The 27,352-nt window shown below is 37.6% G+C and overlaps 1 protein-coding gene across 1 annotated transcript; it reads left to right on the top strand.

Annotated features, from left to right (window-relative positions):
* The first annotated feature begins 1,673 nt into the window (after nucleotides 1-1,673).
* Nucleotides 1,674-23,071, top strand: LOC135473113 (glutaredoxin domain-containing cysteine-rich protein CG31559-like). Its single transcript, XM_064752937.1, has 4 exons — nucleotides 1,674-2,749; nucleotides 16,496-16,732; nucleotides 20,801-20,866; nucleotides 22,130-23,071. The coding sequence occupies exons 1-4, from the start codon at nucleotides 2,222-2,224 to the stop codon at nucleotides 22,316-22,318; spliced, it is 1,020 nt and encodes a 339-aa protein (XP_064609007.1). The 5' UTR covers nucleotides 1,674-2,221; the 3' UTR covers nucleotides 22,319-23,071.
* The last annotated feature ends 4,281 nt before the right edge of the window (nucleotides 23,072-27,352 follow it).

The raw sequence follows: 27,352 nt of genomic DNA, 5'->3' as shown, positions 1-27,352 counted from the left end.
TCACTTTTACCCGGCAATAAGTTTCACGGGAGGAGTAAACCACTGACGTTAAGCTAGTAACTAAAGAACTTTCCCATTTATGTCGCTTTGACCTTTCACCCAGTGACAGAGCCCATAGTGATAGTCGTGATCGCTAACTCATCCGTTGCAAGGCCACCTATAAATGATACCACCTACACCAGCGCTGTCGATCGATCATTTATTACCATCCACCAACACCGCCATATGAACTGTGGAGGGCGTAGATAGGCGTTCCTTGTCTGAGGATGGGACTGTGTCAGCACCGAATTTGGCTGTCCTAACTGTTCATTGAAAGACAGCATGTTACCCACTCCGCCACCATACAACATCCTGCAACGTGAAATCCAGATCATCTGCATATCAACAGCTTCGTTGCAGACATTTTAATATACAGCCATCTATACACCTTGGGTGCAAGTTTTGACCGATTATGTACCTTTGTCAAATGTCCGTCAGCAACTTTACGGAAAGATGATATGCTGACTTTGATGAAACGTTTTGCCCCGTTTGGCTTTAGTGCAAGCAGGAATGATACCGATTTCATTTTGGCGATTATGCGAATCGGTATATTAGGCTTTGATCACAGATTGGTCTTGGCACAAGCATCAATGCACGCTTACATTTATCATCCAAGTTTGGATCCGGTTCAAGTTTTTAAGCGATTCTTCATCATTGCGAGAATACGACACAAATCCAGAGTATTGTCTCTTTGTCTGTAGTGAGGGATTTTGCACATGTCTTTTATGTGTGGTGGAAATTTGAGCTCTTGGAATGCCTAAGGTTTCAATTATGTATAACGCCATACTCAGTAATACTAAAGAATTGTTTATTTATATATATACATGTATATACGATGTCGGAAAACTTTGTGGATGGGGGAAACCCGGAGGATCCACCTGGAGTAAAAACCACCGACCTTAGGTAAGTTACTCACGGACTTTTCCACATGTAACGCACAACCTTGTACACCGGTTGTGTACATGGTACCGGTGGATGGCGTACGTAATATAGTGTGCTATTTGGCCCGAATCGCACCGTCAACCGCTTATCTCCGTCGAGGTAACGTGAACGATGAGAGCAGGAATTATCCATGTTCATTGCCCGGGTTGAACCCGCATCTCGTGTGACGCGTGAACTGAAACTCCTGCATGCACCACACAAATACCAGCGCATATTTGTCAACTACTTGTTAAAAGTGCACTAAAAAAAAAAAAATGATACGAATATAGTACTGTCTTGTCCTGCTCTTTGAAAGTACCAGTTGTTTTACCAGTTGCTGAGACCGCACGGTTATATATATGCCCGATGTTTATGTCGTTATTTATTTATGGTTTATCTTTTTCCCCCTTCAACGTCGGTTTGCTTTAACATGTATGGGTTAAGTTTATTTTGTGTATCTATTTCTGTCTCACACTTAACCACCGGAATTCCAAAATCTCCACAGTGTAGGAAAAAAGTGATCAATTCCTGACCTGACTGAAGCAGACAAATCTTCATTTGATAACCGTTTAACATGTATGTTTACCTGAGTGATAAAAACCGATATGGAGATCCGCATGTCCTCGCATATATAGAAGGCAACACATACAAGCTAGTTTGTCGACACTCTATACGCACATATTCAGTGCCGACCATTTATATATTTTCGAACTTCATATACGCAAAAGCCACCATCTGTCAAGTAAAAGCGATGAGCAATCCTCATTAGCACCTCGCCCACCTATTGCTGCTAATGATCAGTCCGATGTTTGATCGGGACCTCTATAGATCTGAGTAGTGATCGATACCCTTAACGTATCGCTCACTTTTCCTCTTTCCCATGCCGCGGTGATCCACGGTCTGTCAGCCACGCCCTGTTATTTTCCAGTGACGTCTGTGGAGCGATCATGGGGTTTGAGTGTGCCGTGTTGGCTGGAGGCTATGTGATCAGCCGGCTGTGATATATTTGCGGGGAAAGACAGTCTTGTTGAATATCTCAAGCTGATCGGGTCACACGCGTGCAGCTAGTTTTGTCATTAACAAACAAGCCTCGGCGAAACAGGCACGGTGCGCAGGTATAGAGGTATTTATGCTGCCGGCACGGCCAGCTCGTTACATGTAGGGCCACGTTGATAGTACAGAAGGGTTTATATATCGTTTTGGCATACCTGTAACAGGTAAAGAACGCAGCTGACTGAGTTTGATCGGTATAACGGTGGATATGGAGGAGCAGGCATCGAACGGCGGCGCTGCCGTCAGTTTGCGGTCAAATTGCTCTACACACAATCAACCACTGATGGAGAGACGAAACGTGAACAGACGAAATCAGCATGAGCGACGGGCTCGATCCACAGAACTTACAGATGGAAAAAATGGATTGTGTCATTCTCTGCAAAACGCTAGGAGCATAAGTATGAACTTCGACATCGAGAATCGAAAGTACTCGAAATTACGAGAAAATGGAGGGTATCATCCGCAAAACGGTGATCTGAGTGAAATATACAGCGGTAACCCGCTCGATGTTTCCTTGGACAATTTCCACATCAACGAACTGAACACTTCGGAAAGACGGTTAAATGAATCGGATAATTATTTCGCCGGTAGAAGAGATGTTCTACGTCCAGACAGTCTTGTTGAGTCGAAAATTGTCAGCCAGAAAGGAACGTGTCGTGGGTTTAAAAACCGGGTTCGGGCCGGGATAAACACGTTTTTGGAGCAGACGGGGGAAGACAGAAGTCGACAATCAAACGTAAGTCAACAGTCTTGTTATCTCTCAATATTTGCTTTCACCGTCACTATCTTCTTCAATTACATGTCTTAAGCTTATGGAAGAATTTCAGCCATCACCTCACTGATGTAGCCTCTATAGAAAAAAAAAATTTGCGCAGCCTTGGGCTGGCCGCTGGCGACTGGCCGTTTTTGTTGTTGGTCTGAGACAATTAAACGCTTGAACGCTATGGTTTGGGATAACAGTTTATATATTGTATATTGTTCAAGTACATTCGTCACGTATGCACCCGCTGGTTTTAATTATAGGTCTGCGTTAATTGATTTTTGGCATTGCCTCGTTTCGCTTCCTTCTCTGGCGAGTTTGTTTTAAGCTATATATGTAGAGCCTTGACACTTCGCTAGCTTGTCACCTGCACAAAAGCCTGCCCAGCTGTCCGCGTAATTGTGATGCTCCGTGTGAAAGAGGCGTGATTACTTTACCTGTTGCATTATTTATTACACATTGTTATTCCAAATTTTAGCATATGGCATGTCCATTTTACTTTGTTAAGGTTTGGCTATAACTTTTAGCCAGATACTTATCAATGAAGAATATAGCTATTATTTTTATGGTTTTTTTTTTTGTACTGTGCAGAAAATTAAGGTTACCCATTGGGTATATATATCCAAAATTAAAATGTGCAATTAAAAACTGAAAAGTAGTTTAATGTAAAGCTGGACGAATGGATAACCAAACAATTTGTTTCTAACTTTGTGAAGCTTTTTTCCAAATATATATGATGGTATATTTTGATTTTGGGCATAAATTGATGGGCATAAAATATAACATGTACCATATTACCAGAGGCATAGAACATATGCCAGATATTGTCTCAAGGTGTCTCACATACTTGTGTCATTTTGAAGAACTTTTAACCTATTTTGTTTCACCCCAGGAAAGTGCATGTGTAACATGTATTATAATTATCCTTGACAGAATTAGGCTCCAGTAGAAGAATGGAGGAAATTGAGTGTAGTATGTATTTTACAAACATCTATTCATAAAACACGTTAATGTACTTGAACACAACTCATTATGACAGTGATTAGAAGCAGCTTTCTAACCCAGTACATTGCAACACCCTGCTGTGTTATGTATAATACAAGTGAATACACATGCGAATTAGTATATATGTATATTTAGGGTAAGCTATCATGCGCTTTAAAACTGACAAGGAAGTTGGACCCAGGGACATTATTACAGAATCTTACATAGAAAATACAACACCTGTAATCAAGTCCAGGTGGGATGAATCAGGGAAATGTGAAGTGTAAACTGTGAAAAATGGAGAGTTTGTAATGCAGTCCTAAATTTAATCTACTGGAGCCAAGAGAGCTTAGGGCGCATCAAGGAAATACTTCATTTGCTCAAGTAAGTTACATATAGATTACATATAGATGTCTAGTCTTATCGCGGTTGTCAATTGCAGATTACGAACAGATGGAAAATTGTCTAATTCTAGAAACAAGGAAATAGTAGATGTAGATTGATAAGATATTGGAAGTCAAATTCATTTTTATATAAATGTAAATTTATGAGGAATTATATTATTATAATTTCCTGATAAGTGTGGTAGTTATGTTATAATCTATCCTGCTCTTTCCTTATGTGTTACCCTGTCATAGCATATTACTGTAATTCCGCAAGCTTTCAGTGCAATTTAGGCACATTTACAGTTTGATTTCGGAGACCAAACTATACATTGGTTGGACTGACCCGTTTCAGGGTTTCACAGAAATTCTAAGCTTAGCAGTCTACACAGAACTATGCCATGAGAATATGTTTTTAATGAACACCTTGCAAACATGGGAAAAGGTTGAAGAATTACAGTATGTAACACATGTATATGTACTGTTGACATGGGTATAATGTCATACCTATATTTGGGGTACGGACATTCCCCCCCCCCCCCCCCCCCCCCCCCCCGGACATAGTTAGGTAAACACATGATTGTGATTTGACACCTGGTAAATGTTCTTGTCTCAGTTGGTTAGCGCGCTAGTGCAGCATAATGACCCCTCTCACCAATGCGGCCGTACGTGGGAGGTCTTCCAGCAACCTGTGGATGGTTGTGGGTTTCCCCCGGGCTCTGTCCGGTTTTCACCCACCATAATGCTGGCCGCCATCATGTAAGTGAAATATTCCTGAGTACGGCGAAACACCAATCAAATAAATAAATAAATAAAATAAATGTTCTTGTTATGTCTGTTTATATGGGTAAAATAACAGGCTCATTTCGGGATTCGATCCTGCACGTCATTGTTGTTACAATCTCATTATGTTACAGATCAGATCTGATGTTGTAGAAAACCATGTATTTACATTGGAATGTACCAACGCATGGTGACCAGCATTCAAGTACATGACTGCATGAACATTTAACAGGATATAATTAGACTGTACAGTATATAAGTACATACAAATCAGTAAGGAACCTTTAAAGAGTTGATCCTATTCACCTTTAGTCACAATTGCAGCTGTGAGATCATATCCCAATAAGTATATAAAAACCTTTATATAATTTTGGAGTTTCCTTATGGTTTGAATGCCACACACTCTGGGTTGAGTGTTTATGCTTCAACAATGACACACACAAGTGTAATGGTGTCTATACAGTTCTTTTAAGTTCAGACCATATATTCATGTAGTGACTCTTATTACCTGTGGATAAAATACCTGAGTGTCCAGGTATGATACATGTAGTGTTTGTCTATATCTTAACCAGGAAGTCTATGCATACAGGTAACGAGATATCGTTTACCTGTCAGAGCGAGAGCTGAGGTATTCTAACAGAAGGACGACCAGTAAAGTGTATTATCTGATCCTGCTGTTAAGGTCTACTGATCCACACATCAGACCTTATAAAGAGAACAAACATGTCCGCCGTAAATCACCTAACATTCCCCCCCTCCCCCCACAATAAGTTCATATTTAGAGGCAGTGAAATCGTGGTGCTGAAACCTAATTACTTTTCCACAGAAGTATGTCATTCCACCTAAACACACATCAAAGCACCATTCTAAGATCAGCACAAGTATCATAATCAGGTAAAATGTGCTGCCTAATCACGGATGAAATTTAAGGTAATTTGCTGTAATACATACCAAACTGCACATAGTGCTATATATTGTTATGGCCACCTGAAGGTATTTACCTGCTGTAGAAAAGAAATTAATGTTGTTAAATGTGTATAGACATAGTTTTACCTTACCTTCTGTCTACAATCTTTTCCTTTCATTATTCATGTGTTTATCTTGTTGTCACTTTACTAATTAATTTATTTCTGACAACTTAACCTATATTAGAGCTTTACATTAAGGTAATGCACATTAACCTGTTAAAAATGCATGTGCTGTCTTAATTCATGTTAACTAAAAGCTGCGCATATCGGGCATTTATCAGCTCTCTAAATTGTTTGCCAAGTGATAAATTCCATTCCTGTTACAAGCAGTCTTGATCAGAAGGACATTTTGTGTGCAGAAGAGAAAGATCAAAGATGTGCTCAGCTAAGGCATTCCTTTGCGCCGTCAATCGATTATCCATTATAGCTAACAGCTAAGCAAATGTGTCTAATCTATAATCTCTTACAATGGTGATAGGAAGTTTATCAGACAGCTATCACCTTTTGAGTGCTAATCATCCCTGTTTTCTACCCTTAAAGAAACAAGGGATATCTATTTGTCTCTGTCTGTCTGCTTGTCTGTCAGTGCATTTAAAGTGCCAAAGTGACCCAGCGTTGTGCCTGAAAGATGTGTATATACAATTATTTGATGATATAGGAACATGCACTCTTTTTTTGAGTGGCCTGTTCTTGAAAGTATTGTTTTTCTTCATTACATGGAACAAAGCTTAATTATCCCTTTTGCATTTGATACTTAAATTTGATCAGGTTAATCAGAATTGTGGGATTTCAGATGATATTATGAGGCTTTACATCGACTGCTCTTCATGATTTCACCCGTACATGTCACAGAGAATTACTGACAGATAATTTCTTTGATTTTACAGGTAGACTTGCCACTAACATGTTAATACTCACAAAAAAGTGAAGAATCTATTACATTGTGCTTCTGTCATATATCATAGTTAAGTTTCTGGGTAACCTGCATGGTTGTTTTGGCCTGTTTGTGACAAGGTCCCACAACTTGTAACTGTCCTATTTATATCAGAATAGTGTGGGAAAAAGTCTGTCAGAGCCAGCTCAGTTTCTTTTATGCAGGGAAAATCTCACTCACCTACACATAATTTTGTAAAGATTAACTACTCATTTATACATAACAAGACGTTATACATATACTTACCTTTGTATATTCTGATTATCATTCTGTTTACTGTCATTGTTGAGTTTATTCAATCTTTTCTACCTTCACATCATTGTTCACCAGTATAAGGGTTAGCTAGACCTGTTTTACAGGACCTTGTTAACCCACCCACTCATTCACCAGTTACTCCACTCATTCACTGTTTACTCCACTCATTCACCAGTTACTCCACTCATTCACTGTTTACTCCACTTATTCACCAGTTACTCCACTCATTCACTGTTTACTCCACTCATTCACTGTTTACTCCACTCATTCACCAGTTACTCCACTCATTCACTGTTTACTCCACTTATTCACCAGTTACTCTACTCATTCACTGGTTAATTCACTCATCTGCAAGTTACTCTACTCATTCGCCAGTTACTCCACTCATTCACCAGTTACTCCACTCATATACTGTTTACACCACTCATTCACTATTTACGCCGCTCATTCACCAGTTACTCTACTCATTCACTGGTTAATCCACTCGTCCGCAAGTTACTCCACTCATTCGACAGTTACTCTACTCATTCACCAGTTACTCCACTCATTCACCTGTTACTCCACTCATTCACCAATTACTTCACCCATTCACCAATTACTGACATGTCCCACCCAGTCACAGTATACTGACACAAGGCCTGTCCTACCCTGTCACAGTGTACTTATACACGACATGTCCCACCCTGTCACAGTGTACTGACACAAGACATGTCCACCCAGTCACAGTGAACTGACTCAAGGCACGTCCCACCCAGCCACGGTGCAATGACAAAAGACATGTTCTACCCAGTCACAGTATATTGACACAAGACATGTCCCACCCAGTCATAGTATACTGACACAAAACATGTCCCACCCTGTCACAGTATACTGACACAAGACATGTCCCACCCAGTCACAGTATACTGACACAAGACATGTCCCACCCAGTCACAGTATACTGACACAAGGCATGTCCCACCCAGTCACAGTTTACTGACACAAGACATGTCCCACCCAGCCACAGAACACTGACACAAGTCATGTCCCACCCAGTCACACTATACTGACACAAGGCATGTCCCAACCAGTCATAGTATACTGACACAAAACATGTTCTACCCAGTCACAGTATACCGACACAAGACATGTCCCACCCAGCCACAGAACACTGACACAAGTCATGTCCCACCCAGTCACACTATACTGACACAAGGCATGTCCCAACCAGTCATGGCATACTGACACAAAACATGATCTACCCAGTCACAGTATACCGACACAAAGACATGTCCCACCCAGTGACAGTACACTGACACAAGACATATCTCACCCAGCCACAGAACACTGACACAAGTCATGTCCCACCCAGTCACACTATACTGACACAAGGCATGTCCCAACCAGTCATGGTATACTGACACAAAACATGTTCTACCCAGCCACAGTACACTGACACAAGTCATGCCCCACGCAGTCACAGTATATTGACACAAGACATGCCCCATCTGGTCAATGTATACTGACACAAGTCATGCCCCACGCAGTCACAGTATACTGACACAAGACATGCCCCACGCAGTCATAGTATACCGACACAAGACATGTCCCACCCAGCCACAGTACACTGACACAAGTCATGCCCCACGCAGTCACAGTATATTGACACAAGACATGCCCCATCTGGTCAATGTATACTGACACAAGTCATGCCCCACGCAGTCACAGTATACTGACACAAGACATGCCCCACGCAGTCACAGTATACTGACACAAGACATGCCCCATCCGGTCAACGTATACTGACACAAGTCATGCCCCACGCAGTCACAGTATACTGACACAAGACATGCCCCATCCAGTCAAGGTATACTGAGTCTCCAAGGGTATTTCTTGCCACTCTGCCATTGATACCACCATGGAGTGTGGTAGCCAGGGTGGTAGCCATTAAGTGTATGCTTTGTATCTGTAAACACCACACCACATCATCATTCTTCACACCAGCCTAACTAGCTTTTGTTTCTCATCAAATATCTAGAGGGGACAGTACACTATATAGCAAATTAAACACTGTGTGTCATGTGCATCTTTAATTGCTGGGTTAATAAAAGGCCCTATAAAGACAATGTTAAAGGCAAACACAAGGTTTTCAGCGACTTTCAGCTTGAGTGGTCTGCATCTTTACCTATCTGTATACCTGTAGCTAATAGCCCTCTTAACGAGGTTTGGTCATCAGCTGACAACTCACCTGTGTCTAGATTCACCCGGGTAAACTAAACTCCTGTAATGTCACAGGCTTGTTAAGTAGGCCAAGCTGATGCCTCTGGAAAATCTTTATAAAAAAAAAAAAAAGTGAAGTGCTTGCAAGTTTCTCTAATAATACATGTCTCATGTCCTGAAGGTATACAGTCCAGAAAAGGGTAGAACATTAGGCGGGAGCATGGCACACTTACATACATATGTATATATGTCCACCCAAATAGACCATGGCTCAATCATTCAGGCAGCAGGCTATTTTAATACGTTATTGTCTGTGTTTTTTATATTGGTAGGTCAAACACATTTTCCAAGGTCAAAATTAACGCCAGATATAGATTTACGGCATCATTCCTGTTTTAATATTTTCAGTAAATAAAATCTCTGATCATTGCTGACGCCGACATTGGGAAGTTATAGTTAAAAGACTTGATACCGGTACCTTCAGTCTGTTACTCTTGAGACATTTTGCTTTTGCTTGCCAAAAATTGCCTGTAATCACAAAGTCTTAATTAAATCAATGCCCTAGCAGATGTACGGGTAGATAACGAAGCATAATTTCTCTATTAGTAATTAAAGACCGCATAATCTTAAGCTGGTGATAATTCCTGTGCAGGGATTAGTATATTATCAGTATGGATTACACATTGATATTGATACACAGGTGGAGTTAGTGAACATAATCTGAAGTCAGTGTATCAAATACCAGTATTCTTCGAAGTGGATAAAAGTTAAATAGTAAGTGACATTTTTTTTAAGGGGGTGGGGGGGGGGGGGGTAGGGGAGGCAAAGTTGTCAGTTGTCATGTGACCATGCAAGGCAGTTGAAATTTAGGTTTAGTAGGTGACCAGTAATTTTGCCTCTGCCCACACACCAATGAAAAAGTAATGAAATCGTCAGTGTGTGTTTTAATTAATGGCAAAAATGATCTGTCCGTTGATTATCTCGTAGGCTGATCAGTTTATCATTTAATAAGTTCATGTACAAATAAACAAATCCATTTATCAGCAAATGTATCCACAAGTTGCGATATAATTTATTCAGATTCCATCAAACCTAATAGTATAAAGTCCCCTCATTTCATTTGAATTAATTCACAGGTTAATTAAAGTTTTATTCCAGACTGTATGGAAGAGCAATATAGCACAGTGTATTAAAGTTAATAACACATGTATTTGTTTATATTACCAGTGCATGCAGTTCATCATGGTTTTAGAAATTCTGATATATCCACAAATATAAGATCCAGTGTTCATCTTGGCCTAATGATTAGGAACAAATGTATACATGCATTGGGGAAGGCAGCATAAAAACTGAAACATATTCGTGAAAATTGTTATCATTGCTGGCATTATTTCTTGAAAGTGTTCATTTTTACTCTCTAAGTGCCACTAGGTATTGTGGCAATAATTCACATGCACATAATTATGTGTATCAGTGGCATATGCAAATTTGACACGTGTATGACGTGTGTTTCAGTGGTGTATACAATTTGACACATCTACAGTGACGTGTGTATCAGTGGTATATGCAAATTTGACACATGTATGACATGTGTTTCAGCGGTATATGCAAATTTGACACATCCACAATGACATGTATCAGTGATATATGCAAATTTGACACATGCACACTGACATGTATATCAGCGATTTATGTAAATTTGACACATCCACAGTGGCATGTGTATCAGCGGTGTATGCAAATTTGACACATCCACAGTGGCATGTGTATCAGTGATATATGCAGATTTGACACATCCACATTGACATGTGTAACAGTGGTGTATGCGAATTTGTCACATCCAGAATGACGTATATCAGTGGTATATGCAAATTTGACACATCCACAATGATGTTTGTATCAGTGGTATATGCAAATTTGACACATCCATAATGACGTGTGTATCAGTTATATATGTAAATTTGACACATCCACAATGATGTGTGTATCATTGGTATACACAAATTTGACACATCCAAAATGACGTGTGTATCATTGGTATATGCAAATTTGACACATCCATGATGACATGTGTGTATCATTGGTATATACAAATTTGTCACATCCAGAATGACGTATATCAGTGGTATATGCAAATTTGACACATCCACAATGATGTTTGTATCAGTGGTATATGCAAATTTGACACATCCATAATGACGTGTGTATCAGTTATATATGTAAATTTGACACATCCACAATGATGTGTGTATCATTGGTATACACAAATTTGACACACCCAAAATGACGTGTGTATCATTGGTATATGCAAATTTGACACATCCATGATGACATGTGTGTATCATTGGTATATACAAATTTGACACATCCAGAATGGCATGTGTATCAGTGGTACACAGCTGATACATGTTATTGTGGATGTGCAAATTTGAACTTGCAACAGTCAGTCGTGTTTATAGAAACTAAGCATTAAATTCTAAAAGTACAATTGAAACCCAAAAGTAGCATTGAAGCTTAAAACAGAATTAAAACCTGAACACATTATAATCTTTGAGTGTACGTGACAGTTAGAGTATGTTTACTCAACATTTCTTAACCTATCAGGGGTGTATGACTCATTTACACCTGATCAGAGATAATTAAGACCTTCATTAGTATGATTATGATAATCACAATCACCTGTGATTACAGCATTCATGTAATGCAGTATAAAACAGTAAACAAATCACAGGTGCATTCATCACAGTTTAAGCATACTACATAAGGTGTATTTTTTTCTGTTTTTGGCAGGGACTCAAAATTGTAGAGTTACATGTGTATACATTGACATTCGGATCTGGGCGTATATTAAAACATGCCCTGAAATAAATTAGGTACAGAGTCGATGTAGTAGGCTAAATATAGCCTAGAGGGTGATGCAAGCATATTAAGAAGGACTATACAGTTAGACAGGCCAATATACCAGGGATTATCAGGGATCTATATACCTACTTACATACTTGTGTAAGTAGTAAATCGGCTTTAGTATATTGGATTTGCTAGAAAGTTAGTTATAAAAGAGCACACGTGTAGGTAAAATGTGAAGTGACTCTTGACTTCTGTACCAATTCATGACTCACTCAAAACAAGGATAATGTATATACAAAAGTGCGTTAGCTGAACTAAATAAAACATAAAATGCTGATCAGTGTACAATTTTTTTTTTAAATTTTCAAAGTGCAAAAATGTTTGGACACTATATTTAATATGTCCGTTTTTTTGGGGAGATTTTTTTTGAAGGACATTGAGTGACACAGCTAGTGTATGCCCCATTTCCTCAACCTTTTCGCATATGAAAGAGCAACTTTCAGTGCGGTTTATGCACATTTTTAATATGATTTTGAGGACAAAACTAAATTGGTTTGAATGGCCAGTTTAAGGGCTTCACAGCAAGTATAGCTTTACTAGTCAACACAGAATAATGCCTTCAGAACATCGTTGAATAAAGACCTTGCAAACATGCAAAAAGGTTGAAGATTTACGATATGTTAAAATGAACATGATGAATATTGATGTCATCTGACACGAAGGAATGTTAAGTGTCATGTTTCCGTTTGATGATGATCACGTACATTTCTTGTATTCCGGCACTTCAAATAATGTACATCAAACGTGTCCGAAGAAGCTTTGGTCAGCTTTACATAGAGTGGATATAGTCAGAACTGAAGAATAATTGCAAAACTGCAAAACAAAAAAAAAAACAAGAACAAAGTTGATGATCTCATCAGACCTTATTCAGTGTATATAGCAGAGCCTGGGGGAAACCCACAACCATCTGCAGGTTGCTGGCAGACCTTCCCACGTACGACCAGAGAGGAAGCCAGCATGAGCTGGACTTTAACTCACAGCCACCGCATTGGTGAGAGACTCCTGGGTCATTACGCTGCGCTAACATGCTAACCAACTGAGCCACGGAGGTCCCTGAAATTTAAATAGTACAATACCGTAATTAGTTCATACTAAGTTATTTCAGTAAAGTACTGACGTATGCTTACAGTAACCAAAAACACCTTTCTAAAGATCAATAATACCCCAGGAATCAGGTAAAATAAATACAAAAATAGCATGAAGTTTTAGTCCAATACTATGGTCAATTACATTAATTATTAAGTGTGGGAATTGACAGAATTGTATACTGACCAGATTCCAGGTGTTACACAAATATACAGTTGTGTGATTTGTGTGATCACTGCAGCATTGCAATGTCAAATTAGTCATGCAGCATTGCAATATCAAATTAGTCGTGCAGCATTGCAATGTCAAATTAGTTGTGCAGCATTGCAATGTCAAATTTTTCTAGCAGCATTGCAATGTCAAATTAGTCGTTCAGTTATCCAGACGGTAAAACAAACTACTATAAATCTCCAACTCGAGTCACAGTTGATTTATTTGCCACAGATTGCATCATCATTTATTATTTAGCATTATCTATTCAAATAGGGCAACACTGTCTAATGGAGATGCTTTATTAGCTCAGTTTTATGTGTATTATTGCACCTCTTATAAACATGCTGGTTACCTGATGCATTGCTGTTGAAGTGTGTTTTCATATGTTTTGTTGTTTGTTTAGGATGCGCTAGCTGTTTACCTGATTCCTGTTATCTCTCAAATATACTTTCATACACAGACGGTAATAATCCATTCTGTATACCACTGAGTATCACATTTGATTTCAGCCTCCTCACTCTCCCCACGTAGTGTTTAAAGCACAAAGCAAACATCCATTACTCTGAACTTGCCACCCTCTCCGGTTTAGAGCTTGCCTTTGCACTGATTCAGTAGGTGATGGACAACTGGTGAGAATAAGATTTTGACCTCATTTATGTTGATTGTCGACAAAAAATTTATGGGACTCGTAAGCGTGATGTTAACCACAACGCTTTTGTTTAGAATGGCGTGATTCCAAGTTGAACCAGACAGTCAAGGGTTAATGTGTTTCTCCTCAGACTGTATATAATACTATTCGTTGAGATCAAGAGAGTATATGTTGGCATGGCAACAAAGTGCTCGTTGTTGCAGTTTAATTTGTCTGCTTCGTGTTGTTAACGTTTAAATGGAGGTCAAATGTTGTCCCTGGCCTTTGTGTGAAGATGTTTTATTTTGGATACTGTGACTAAAGTTATAGGGTTGTGGAAATAATGATAGGTTATTTTGACAGTTTTGCTTTCTTCTTTTTCTTTTTTGGCATCTTTCTACATGAACATTCATTGACTCCAAGTGCATTGCTTTAATTGTCAAGCAAATCCAATATTATTGCACAGGTAGCACTCATAATGGTACTTCTGCTTAGTAAACTGATTGCGTTCAAGTCAATATTACCAAATGTGCTGCACCTGATGTTCGACTTAGAAAGGTTAATTAGGTTGAAATTAGATCATCACAATAATCGATTTCATAAAGTGGTCTCTTTAGCCTTTATAACTGTAAGCCAGATTCTATTAGCACTTAAATATTAAATGTATCAAACTTGATAAAATTTTTCTGCATTCTGTAGTACGTTCAATTTCAGCCAAGTTTGCTGGAGCATCGGGCTTCAGATATGTTTATTTTTTAAAGAAAGTTTGAGTTTTGAACTTGATTTTCAAAATGACTTTGTGAATCTGGCCCCAGGCAAAAAGGGAAAGGTATACACCGGTAATAACACACTTCACATTAAATAGGTGAAAAGACTTGCACTGTGTAGCAAAATTATTCAGCATGTATATGTATCTGTATATCGTAGCTCTTGTGAAATATTTCATTTTCTGTAAAAAAAAAACATAAAATTTAATTGCTAGGAAAAGATGTTGTGTCTATTAACATTTTAATCATGTAGAAGTTTACCCGGTATCATACTGATTCACTTAAAAGGAATGAACTTGTCAAGGCTAATTAAGAGCTGTTAATTGCTGCTACTGCAAATTTCTGACATTTATGACATCCAACAGAATAATGCATATATTAGATATATTTAATAATGTATATAGCCATTATATACTCTGTCTGGAGTGCAATTTTGGAGAAACACTACACAATATACCTTTGATTTCAGGCCTTACAAGATGGAGCAGAAAAAGAGGTGAACTAGCTCTTTAGCATGTAGATTTCATTTGATTTCTACAGCTTTAGATGTTTATCTTTCATTTTGTTGTCCTTTCTGTATGTTCATTGTTGTAGTTGTTTCTTCTGCCATCTTGTTTTTAGTTGAAAGTAGGCCTTCACATGTTTATTTGCTTTTTAGTGTAACAGGAAAAATAGAGCGAGCAAAGCTTCTTTATTCCAAATAACAGTCTACTTACCTTTGGCCTGTGTAATTGTTATATCATTGCATGTTGATGTTGTGTTAATTATAAATCCGATCATTACAGGTACCAAAATCATTTTGCAGGGCCTATATTATTTTCTCTTTTTAGAATCGTAGTAGTTGTTTTTCTCACAGATTTCGCTGTTGTGTCAAACTAGTGCATTAATTGACAGTCATGATACGTCTTTGTCTGGCAAGGCTCTTCCTAGAGCTGGCTATTGTTGCGTAGGTTTAGACGCAGCTGCACGCGAGTTCTGTATGCACATGGGCGTGTTCTGTCTCGGCATGTCCCCTTAGCCCTGTGTTGTCAAATGTCAGTTTGTTTTCAAAGTCGTAGCTGGAATACATTGCAACAGCGTGATTCTGTCGTTGTATCCTGAGTTCGCATTAATTAATAATTTACAGAGTGTTGATGTGGATGGAGTGCTCTCGAATGTACCAATGGATCTTATGTAATTACATGGACATGTAATTGTGGGCGGGAATGTTTTGGTCTTAAAACGAATCAAAATGTGCTATTGTTCTAACTTTAGACGAAAGTAGCATTAGAAGTTGAAAACTATCCTTGAAAACTATATATATTAAAAGTATGGCACGTGTAATAAAAAGCAGATTAAAGAAAAGCATAAAGTTTTAAAATGAAATACATTTTATAAATTCATTGTGGACAGAAAGGAGACATTGTAATACAAATGAATTAAAGTGAGATTTTGAATGAATATAGAAGTAGATTTAACAATACTACAGTGTTTGTTTTTATGAACAATGTTTGAACAGAGGTTTTCATTATTTGTTTGTTTATACTACAGGCTTTTTTGTAGAAATTTGCTCAAAAAATAATGGTAATCAAAGAATTGTTCATATAGACATTTATTTGTTTTTTTATACTTTCAGAAAAACTACAGAGTCTTAGAGAAGGGAAAAATAGTATTGTACAGCACATCGGTGACAGTGGTCAGAGATACCTACGACAGGTGTAAAGTCGTGAAAAACATTTTACAGAACCACATGGTGCGATATGAAGAACGGGACTTGTGTATGAGCAAGGAGAATCAGAGAGAGTTGATGATTCGTATGCGGACCACAAACATCGTTTTACCTCAGGTGTTTGCTGATGGACGCTATTTAGGGGTAAGTCAGACTTGGTCACTTTCAAATTCACGACCAAATTACATTTTCTTTAGAAAAAATGAAAACGGAAGCAAGCACCAGTAGAAAGATCACTGGAAACTGTATCTCAAAATACCTTAATTTAATTACTAATATATATACGGTATATATTTTTTGAGTGAAATGTTCTGCTTTGTGAACCATATTAATAATGTGTTTTACATATACTATCTATAATGTCTGGTTTACACTTTTCATGCAGAGTCATATTTTGGGGTGGGTAAAGGTATTCAGATATAATGGGTAGAAGAAGTTGTGTGACGTCATGGCAAGGCAAGTTGCAACATGTGCACATTAAGTCATCCTTACAACCCAAACAGACTACATTTTAATGATTTTGTGAAAAAAAAATCTTTGGTATGAGAGGAGGACAAAGGAATGGGTATTAGGAAGGGGCTCTATTTTGATTTATTTATTTTACTTTATTGGTATTTTACGCCGTACTCAAGAATATTTCACTTATACGACGGCGGCCAGCATTATGGTGGATGGAATTTGGGCAGAGCCCGGGGGAAACCCACGACCATCCGCAGGTTGCTGCAGAGCTTCCCAACATACGGCTGGAGAGGAAGCCAACATGAGCTGGACTTGAACTCAGAGCGACCGCATTGGTGAGAGATTCCTGGCTCATTACACTGTGCTAGTGCACTAACCAACTGAGCCATGGAGGCCTCGGCTCTCTTTTGAGGGAAAGTGAAGTGCACTTTGTGTTTGTGAGGACAAAGATGGACAATAGTTTTATATAATTATAAATTATTCACGATTGTATTGACATACTGAAAACATCATTCCTGTATATATAATATGGTACTACTGTAATTAACCAACCATTTCACAGGTTTCCAAGGTGTGTATTCAAGCATATTCTGAAGGCATTAGTCTATGTAGACTGATAAAATTACACTTTTTGAGAAGCCCTGAAATTGGCCAATCCAACCATTGTTGCTTTGTCACCATAATCAACTTAAGTTGCTCTTTCATATGCGAAAGTGTTGAGGAATTAAGGCACATTGAAGAAGGGAATTAAAGGAATTGAAGTCTGCCAGCCCTTACCTACGGATGATCTTGGGTTTCTCTGGGGCTCTGCCCGATTTCCCCACCATGGCTGCCATTACCTTAATGAGGTGCACTGGAGCGGAGGTATACTTGAGGTGTATCTTATTGTCTGAGGTGTTCGATGGTGGTGTAGGATATATGTTTCTGAGATGTGTTTGAGATATACCTTAGGTGTACTACAAAGTACATCTGAGGTACTGCCAGTGTGAATCTGTGCAAAGACACTCTCGCACACTTACAATATGAATAGGCATAACTTTTCTTTTCTTTCACTTGCATTCAAACAAGACATGGTTAAAGCACGTTCATACACAGCCCTGAGTTAGCATACTTTTCCAAAAGCCTATAGCTCGGTTATTGACATAGCCCCAAAATAAATCTGGTTCCTGCATCACAATAGAGGACCACATAATGGTCATTTTGTGGCGCAAATCACAATCACATTTACATTTGTATTCAACGCGGTTGGAGCTTTGTAGTGGTTCTGCGGCACATTGATTGTGACACATGACTTGTGCTGTACAGGGTCATGGGACAGCTGTACAGTGGTATGGTTAAGGGGCCCCTGGGAGTGGTATATGACACTGTGCATCACATTCTTAGCTGGTATTATGATGGTAATGAGTGTCTTGCAGGATGCTTTACACATAACTGTTACACTGCTGACCTGTACAATATTTAGTCAGCCAGCCCAAAAAAAAGTTGGAGCTGAATTTGTGCTAACGTGTATGCTCAAAAAGTGTTTTGTTGTTTTTTTCTTGCACATAACTTTGCCTGCAGGTATAGATGTGGTCATTGTTTTCTAAGCATTGTTGTTTTCTTCGTTCCTCTGGAAACAATAGCACATTCAAGTTCAGTACACCTCATTCCACGTGTTATGATGGTGTAATCAGTATATAGCATCGTGCCAGTATAAAGTGTGTCTCTCTGTGGGCGTAACAAAATGTTGGTCAAGCGTATATAAGTGACAATTATCAAGAGTAAGCCCATAGTTTTTCATGTGACTCTGTTTCTCTGACATGTCAGAATACAGATTTTAGTGTCCTTACAGATGTATATATATAACCCAAGTTAAAATCAATCAGTAGAAATTCTTTGGAGCTGGAAGAAAATGTGTATACTGTAAATCTTCGGCCTTTTCGACCTCTAGAGCACTGTGTTTCAGTTGAATTTATGCATACAATTATAATTATGAAAATGATGCCAAAAATGATTTGCCTCTGTAGCTAAAAATGGCAGCTTCATAAAAGTCTACAAATTATTTCTGTGCACCTCATATTTCTCACGGAATGTTACAAAATATTGGTTGCAGAGACGGTTTAAGAATTCGGTAGTGTTGTGTGAAATGGCCAGAAAATGTAGATGAATCTGTGGCTTTATTGCAGTGGATACTATTAAAATAGTCTGTGTGGTTTTGATCTGAAGAAAAAAGAATGAATACACAAAATTTGCAGAAGATGTTGACAAGTCTACTATGATGATTAAATATGTAGCATTAAACTCCACATGGAATATGGCAAAAAAACATACAGGGTGCTTTTTCATGGCATTAAATGGTTTAAGGGTGTCCCGACATCAGATATGTGCAGATTTGTTTTTGACCATATCTTTAGCCCAATAATAAAGGGCTCAAAATAATCCTTGTTATACAGTGAATATGTAAATATGTACAACATATATAAAACCACCAATAATTAAGATTACTCTAATTATGTGGTAATGTAGGGCACCCCATCAGTGCTTTTTGAAAATTAGAAAGTTTTTTTAGGTGTTGTCTTGTCCATGCCATTGTCTAATGAGATGATGGCGTATATTTAGAAAGGATTTAATTAGTGAATAGTTGTGATATGGTCTGTACATTTGATGTGTTCTGAGGATTTTTTTTATTGTGCTGTGTACAATATTGATTTATTTATATGGTTTGTCATCTTATGTTTTACGGCATACTCAAGAGTATTTTCCTTATTTGACTGCGGCCAGTAATGCAGTGGAAGGAAACCAGGCTGTGTAAAATAGAGACAAAGATACAGTGAAATACAGATGGGCACATTTTCTGAAATATGCCACATCAAGATACCCGTAAGCAAACTGAAGCCACCGTGACACAACCGTACCTGGCAATACACAGTCGTTAGCCATGCATCGCTTTAATAGCCATGAGTTTGTGAAACATAACTACGGTTTGACAGGGGCACAAATGGTATGCAGTAATGAATGTATGTACATATATGTAAAGCTCTGAGCATGGACGCTGTGTGAATGACGAATTGACAATACATTCTGTTCCATTATTTATGTAATTGAAAAGCAATTCTGCAAGTACTTACCGTGTACCTGATGAAGACAGATACACAGAGGATTTTCTGTTCTCAAGAGCAATCATGTTTAACATCACTCTATATCTATGATTATCTCTCTACATATCTAATCAGTTCTTGACACCTTTTTCTTGATACTCATGCTTCATTGATAACTCTCCAGTGTGAATAGGACTTCCTGTTTTTATGAAGTTCATATAAAAGTTTCACACTCGTCCAGGTGACCTGCATGAAAATTAATTTTTAAATGCAAAAATAGAATGCCTCAGATATTATAAATATGATACAATCTACATGTGATGTAGAGCATTAATTAACCATCTCGTTCCCATGAAGCAGCAGTTTGTCTACCATGTGAATCCACTCACTCAGTCACCCACACAGGCAATCATTATTAATGGTAATGTAACTAAAGCAGCTTTCCAGTGCTTATACTAGCAGTAGCTAGTGGAACTTTCAGTTGGTAGGGCACTGGACTTTGGCTGCTGAGACCGGAGTTCAAATTCTCGTGTGATCCAGGGAGTAAAATTTTTTTACCAGTTACAGTGTTATTAATTCTTTTGGGTTTTTCAGGTACTGTAGGGTAGCTTAGGTACAGTACATATATTTAGTAATCAGGAAGTCATTTATGTATTTTTGTTGATTTTGTTCCCAGGGCTTGGAAGAAATTGTTCAGCTCAATGAAACTGGAGAACTAAGGACTATATTTATGGCGTTTACGGTAAGTTAACATCACTGTTCTCCAGCCAAATGTATGTAAGCAGTGGATTATTGAAATAGGCTACAGGTGTGACAGATTAGCTTTACTGTATGTAGATAATGAATCAGGTCTATGCTGAGCAGGATCTATTTTTAACTAATCAGCTCAAAAATTCAAAATGGGTAATGAAGTTCATAAATTTATAATGTGGGTCGCTCTATAATCTTTTCAAAAATTAGAATTATTTTAACAGTATAAATAGAACAGGCATGAGTCTGATATTTTGTGAAAGGTAATTTTTTTAGCTGTTGTTGGGAAATAGAGAAATTTGATTAGATTAGCAAATATGGATGATTTGCCAAAAATCCCTGGTGTAGCCTCTTCATAAGATTGTAAAGAAATAATTAAAGTAAGTAAGTCTTCAAACTTTTTAACCTCTAAAACACTTTTGTCAGTGGAGTTAATGCATACAATTTTTATGAAAAGGATTTGTTGTGTCACAAATCTTCACATGCAAGCTCATAAAACTTCACGTTCCTCCACAATTAGGGTAACTGATCCATAAAAAATATTTAAAAATTTTGGTAATTGATACCTCCACCTCTGTGAAATTGAGTTAAAGCAATCTTTGACTCACATGGAATTCATACATATTCCTAAACGACCTAAAATTTTGCCCACAAAGTGCAATTTTAGAGTCAAATAAATGATATATTAAATAATTTTTGCTGAAATTCAAATTTGTCCAGTAGTATGTCATCCTAACTTTACAAATAAACATTAAACATCTTTCTAAACTCAGTAGAGCTCTCTGAATCAGGAAATATGAGCAGCTGAGTTGGTCATGAACAAAGTTTTAGGTCATTTACATATAGTATAACATTTTAGACATTTTGATCAGATTGTCCTGGGGATCATTTGTGGATTAAATGCACAAATTTATCAAAAAAATGTGTCAGAATCAAACCCAGAGAGAGAAGAGTTGTTCTGATTTTGTACCTGTGTGATTTATTTGATGGGTTTATTGACAATGATTGTCAGTGCTTACAGTGCAGCTATGGAGAAATGTTGCATTGCTTTGACAAGATAGGAGTATGTTACTTAAGGCTGAAGTGAATATGTTTTCTCAAACTGTATACTGAAATAATAAAATAATGGCATCCATGGTGATGTGTGATTTAAGTGAACTGAACTTCTAACATATATATATATATATATATATATATATATATATAGATATAGATATATATGTATATACACATGTGTATTTTCCCCCTTTTGCAGAAGGTGACCTTGAGCTCATCCTGTGCACTGTGTGGAGGATATCGCTTCATTCCGTGCGGCGTCTGTCACGGCAGTAAGAAGTCCGTGCATCGAAACAACTTCACTGCCGAATTCTGCGCCTTGCGCTGCATGCATTGTGATGACAATGGCCTGGTGCGATGTACGGACTGTCTAGAACAGCAGGAATGATGGATTAGATCAACGATAATCATATGTATTTGTACAGCATCAATATTTCAACAGATACACAAAAAAAGATGAACTTTTAATCAATTGCTTCCTTCCATCGAGAAAGAGACAGAGAGACTTGATATCAGTGAAGCTTAATTTTATCTTTTTCGCCGCGATAAAGCAGCTTTATAAGTCAATCTAGTGGTCTGTCAGTCGGTCCAATTTTGACATCCTATCTTTTAACATTTATCCTCCGTGCTAGATGACATGAAACCCTGCGCTCTTCATAGTGAGTTGATTACTTCACTGGCTCACAGACATGAGGATCATACACATAACAGTTAATACTTCTGCTGTGTGACAAGGTAACACACAGCAGTAACGGGCTGGAGGAGAAGGTCAAGATTGTGTGGATTTCTTGTTTATATTAATGCTATAATTGAGAATAAAAAACAATGTCTTGCTCACCGTATATTCAGTGGTCGAATTTTTGGGTTGTTCCAGCTTGATTGCCAGTTTCCGCTTGTTTTTTTTTATGTAAACTGTCAGGATAGATGGACCTTCCATTTTTTGTTACTTGCTTGGAGCGTTAAACCTTCCATTGCAAGAATGTTATGCTGGAGATACAGTTAAGATTTCATGCAAAAGTTGATGGCGATCAATGGTGCCCACCTTGAACAGTGGTAAATACCAGAAGGGACATGTACTGTAAATCTTCAACCTTTTCAACCACTAAAGTCCTTTTTGCAGTAGAATTTATGCATGTAGTTATTACGGAAAAAAAAAAAAAAAAAAAAGATTTGTTTGTAGCAATGAAGATGTAAGCTTCATAAAATTGTGCAGATTATTTCTCTACACCCTATAGCCCTCTCAGAATGTTTCAAAATATTGGTTGCAGAGGCAGTTGAAAAGCTGGAAGAATATGTATACCATTAAAATCCAGGAAAGAGGCCTGGCCTTTCGGAATGACACGTTACGACCCAATCGATCACTGAGAAGTATTATAGCTGCTGTGGTAACCAACCTAATATTTTGATACTCAATACTTTGATAGCTGTGATTGTCTGCTTACATTTCATACAATTTCTACTGTGTTTTGTGCTGTACTTTATTTAATTATCAGGTATGTTGGTGAATTGCCAGATAAATGACCTGCATTTTAATTTCCACAGGAGCCACATTTGTTAACTTAATGATGTGATGCATATGATTGCAGTAGAGTCATGTATATTGCATCAGGGGAACAATTTGAAATCTCGGAGTACCAGTATTTAAAGTATAAAAAGCTATCCAACTGTTGATGTTAGTAGACACGTGTGGCTTCATTTTGGAGAAAACTATGGTTTGTATTAAAATCAGCTTGTATCAGTCACCGATCATTGTCACATTCATATAAATGTATTTCCTCTCAGTTTTTATTCTAGATTTTCGCATTTTTTAAAAATGTTTTGTTAACAAACAACTTGTGAGATACGTATATTTCTTTTGTGACTGAATGGTTCATTGAGTTATTAATGAAGTCAGTTAAAAGTCTTTTCAAAAAAGAATCCGGTCCTGTTTACCATACTTTTGTGATGTTTAATTAAAGTTGACATCATGTGATTGTTTTTAAGGACCTGTTTATTTACCCACCAAGCACTAACATAATGATGCATTGTTTTGTACATTTCTGGAATTTTACGACCTGCCTGAGGATGGTATGTTTTATATCTCGATACTACAGAAATCCTATGACTTGAAAAATACAAAGTATTTACAGTGTTGTTCAAATTAGGAGCACATTTACTAGGACATAAACCTCACAGCTAAACACAAACAGTCTACTCGTAATTATAATAATGTAAACATGTATGAATCCTAAACATTTAATGAAGAATTATTTATGACTCTTGATAAATCATTTCACATTGCTAAAAATCAGGTGTCAATATATATAATTCTGGATTAAATGTTAATTTGGCTCCCAATGTAATATTTTGGGGATTCACTTTCCTTTATAAGTTCAATTTCTAGCTTGCTACTTTTTATTTATTTACTTATTTGATCGGTGTTTTACCTGGTACTCAAAAATATTTCACTTATACGACGGCGGCCAGCATTATGGTGGGAGGAAACCGGGCAGATGTCCCACAACCATCCGCAGGTTGCTGGAAGACCTTCCCACTTAAGACCGAAGTTAAATGCCATAAAGGTCATGGCAACAACATAAATTAAGCCATCTGATTCATTACAAAGGGAATTACAAAAGAAAACATTTTTTTTACACCATTTTGTGAAAGTGGGCCCAGTCTGAGCATATCTCAGTGCAGTGAATTAGAACAACAATTTACATTTGGCTGACATTGTTCCGAAGCTGTTTTGGCTGAAGACACTGATATGTGAGCAAATCCACTTACCTACAACAGCATTCTTCTTGGATAGCTTTTATATCAGAGCATGTACATTGTTTCTGATCATATTTTTTACTTTGTCCTAAAATACATATGATAAAGTATTACAGTGGTACAATTTCCTTTGAAGAGAACAGTTTATCCCGATTGTTACTTTGTGGCATCTATACATTATTACACAAGTCTGAAAAAATACAAACAACAGAATTTTATCATTTGTATATTTAATTGACAAAGAAGTAACATTTGTTGAGTATTATTTTTTACTCTTGATCAAACTTATGGTGACATACATTCATACATACATTGAGTGTATGATTTTTTGATCATTGATTTGATTGATCAGATAACTGAGTCACAGTTAATTTCATAAAAAATACTTTTCTTGAGTCTTTTATATTGTTTACATACCAATTTATGCCAAACAAATTTCAAACAAATACATATTTATGTATAGCGTACTGAATACTTTTGTCAAGTAAATCGACAGTTAATCAAGAAAAAATACGTATTTTGAGTATTTTTTTTTATTTTTAAGGACCCCAAGATTTCCAAATCAAACAAAATACGTATTTTGAGTATGGTGTGAACTTTTGGTCACATTTATCTGACTAATTAAGGTACATCATCCTGATAATTATAAGGTAGCCAAATGAATTTGTTGAGTATTGATTGTAACGTCTTACTATTGAGTAAGGTTCATATTGTACATAATTCATGATACATTTCTGAGTATTGACTTTTGTGTGTAAATGTAATGATTTGTTGATTATGTTGTGATGACTGTTCATAAATCAGATGCGTTTACTGAACAATGTTACTTATCATTTTACCGTAGGTTTTTAACTGTCCATCCATTAAAGTGACCCGATTCGTTATTGGTAAGAATATCAGTTAATTCTGTTGAACAGTTAAGTTTGTTAGTATATACATGTGAGTTGTTGTTGTCTAAATGTGTATTTATCTATTATTAATGAAGTCATGTGGGAGAGTATATATTTGTGTGAAGTGCATGGCCTCAGTTAGTGTACTCATAACAGACATTCCATGACACCTTAGATGGTGCATGCTTGCTATATTGATGCACAGATCTGTGGGTTAATTTATTACATAGATAATGCAAGCATGTGTTGGTTAAATTACCTTACATTTAAGAAAAAAAACAGTACAAGAAGGAAATGACAAACCAAAGTTGTTAAATAAAATGAAATTTAAGCTTTTATAAGGTGAACAAATATTTTTGTGTTTTTTTTTTTTATGTGATAGATTTTGAGTACAGATTATTATACTGATTCTCAGACGATGCTAATTAGGTACTGTGAATCATCAAAGTGTTGATCGTTGTTGAGACATCGTATAAAATATAGTATGATAACGATATTTGGAATCTACAGCACATATTTTTGGCCATATATTGGGCTAGGTGAGAAATATTATACAGAAAACTTAGCTGATCTCAGTTGAAATTTAATGCCAATTATATCTCAAAAAAGATCTGAAGTGCTTAGATTTAATAAAAGAAAAGAAATGAAAGAAATAAAATGAAAGAAATTTCCAAAAAATAGAGCCAATATTTCATAAAAAAAGTCAATCTGAAAATAAAAAACAAAACCATTCATTTTAACTTTTTTGAGAGAGCACAGTTCTTAAAAACCAAACATATTACATGTAAGTATAAAAGGTCTGGTGGCTTCCAGATATATGTTCCCTACAATTTATTTATTTATTTGACTGCTGTTAACCCCCGTACCCATATTTTACTTGTATGACGGCGGCCAGCATTCTGATGAGAGGAAATAAGTTGACTTTTGAGTCAGTGTTTGAAAACAGTAACATTTCTAGCGCTTCATTCACCGTGCTTATCTTCTTCTTCAAAGCTGAGTTCAGGAAAGAAGACAGGAGAGCGTATGTGCCATTCTGGGCGGCGTCTAGTTGTATGAAGGTCGACATGGACAGGGGTCGACCTGGGCATGGTTTGGGAATAATTGTTCACGGGCATCTCTAGGAGACGGCATTATAGCGCGCACAATCCGCTTGACTGTTGACAGTTGGCTTAACTTCAAGACAGTGTTATACCTGTGAAAACAGATATCATCCTAGCGACTTCAGCTCACCCCATGGGTCCATGCAAGCCGTCCTCACGGGGAGGAAATGCCATCTTTGGGCGGCTTGGGAATCTCTTTGGGGAATCGACCGCGGGGCATGTCCTCTCTGGACGTATCTGTCACGTAAACTGTGAAGCGGAGAGGGCCTCCGTGTCACCCCAATACCGGCAGACACAATCCAGAGGTGTGCCGTTGTCGAACACAACAAAAGCATGCCGGTCCCTTATGCCAGGACGAGCACGTGGATCCTATAGGGCTATTATAACCCCAGCCTGATGTATTCCAGCCAGGTCTTGGCATCAGTGCCTTCCAACAAACCAGGTATTCTTGTGCCGCGCTACAATATAGGTGTCCATTGTGACCGCGGATCATCATTTCTATATCCTTTCCGATTAAGACGCAGTTATGAACAGAATTTGCCGTGAAATGGGATGGGATGTGAATGCCTCGTGCCACTGGGAATTAGATCCCGACATTTTAGAGTTAGTCCGAAACGAGATATTTTGGCGCACAACTCTTCCTCTAAAGACGATGGGCCATTCCAAATTCATGTTTTG

This window comes from Liolophura sinensis, chromosome 8 (genome assembly GCF_032854445.1).
Source record: "Liolophura sinensis isolate JHLJ2023 chromosome 8, CUHK_Ljap_v2, whole genome shotgun sequence".
NCBI classification, from domain to species: Eukaryota; Metazoa; Mollusca; class Polyplacophora; order Chitonida; family Chitonidae; genus Liolophura; species Liolophura sinensis.
Note: the sequence above shows the minus strand (reverse complement) of the source record. Positions and strands in the feature narration are given on the sequence as shown.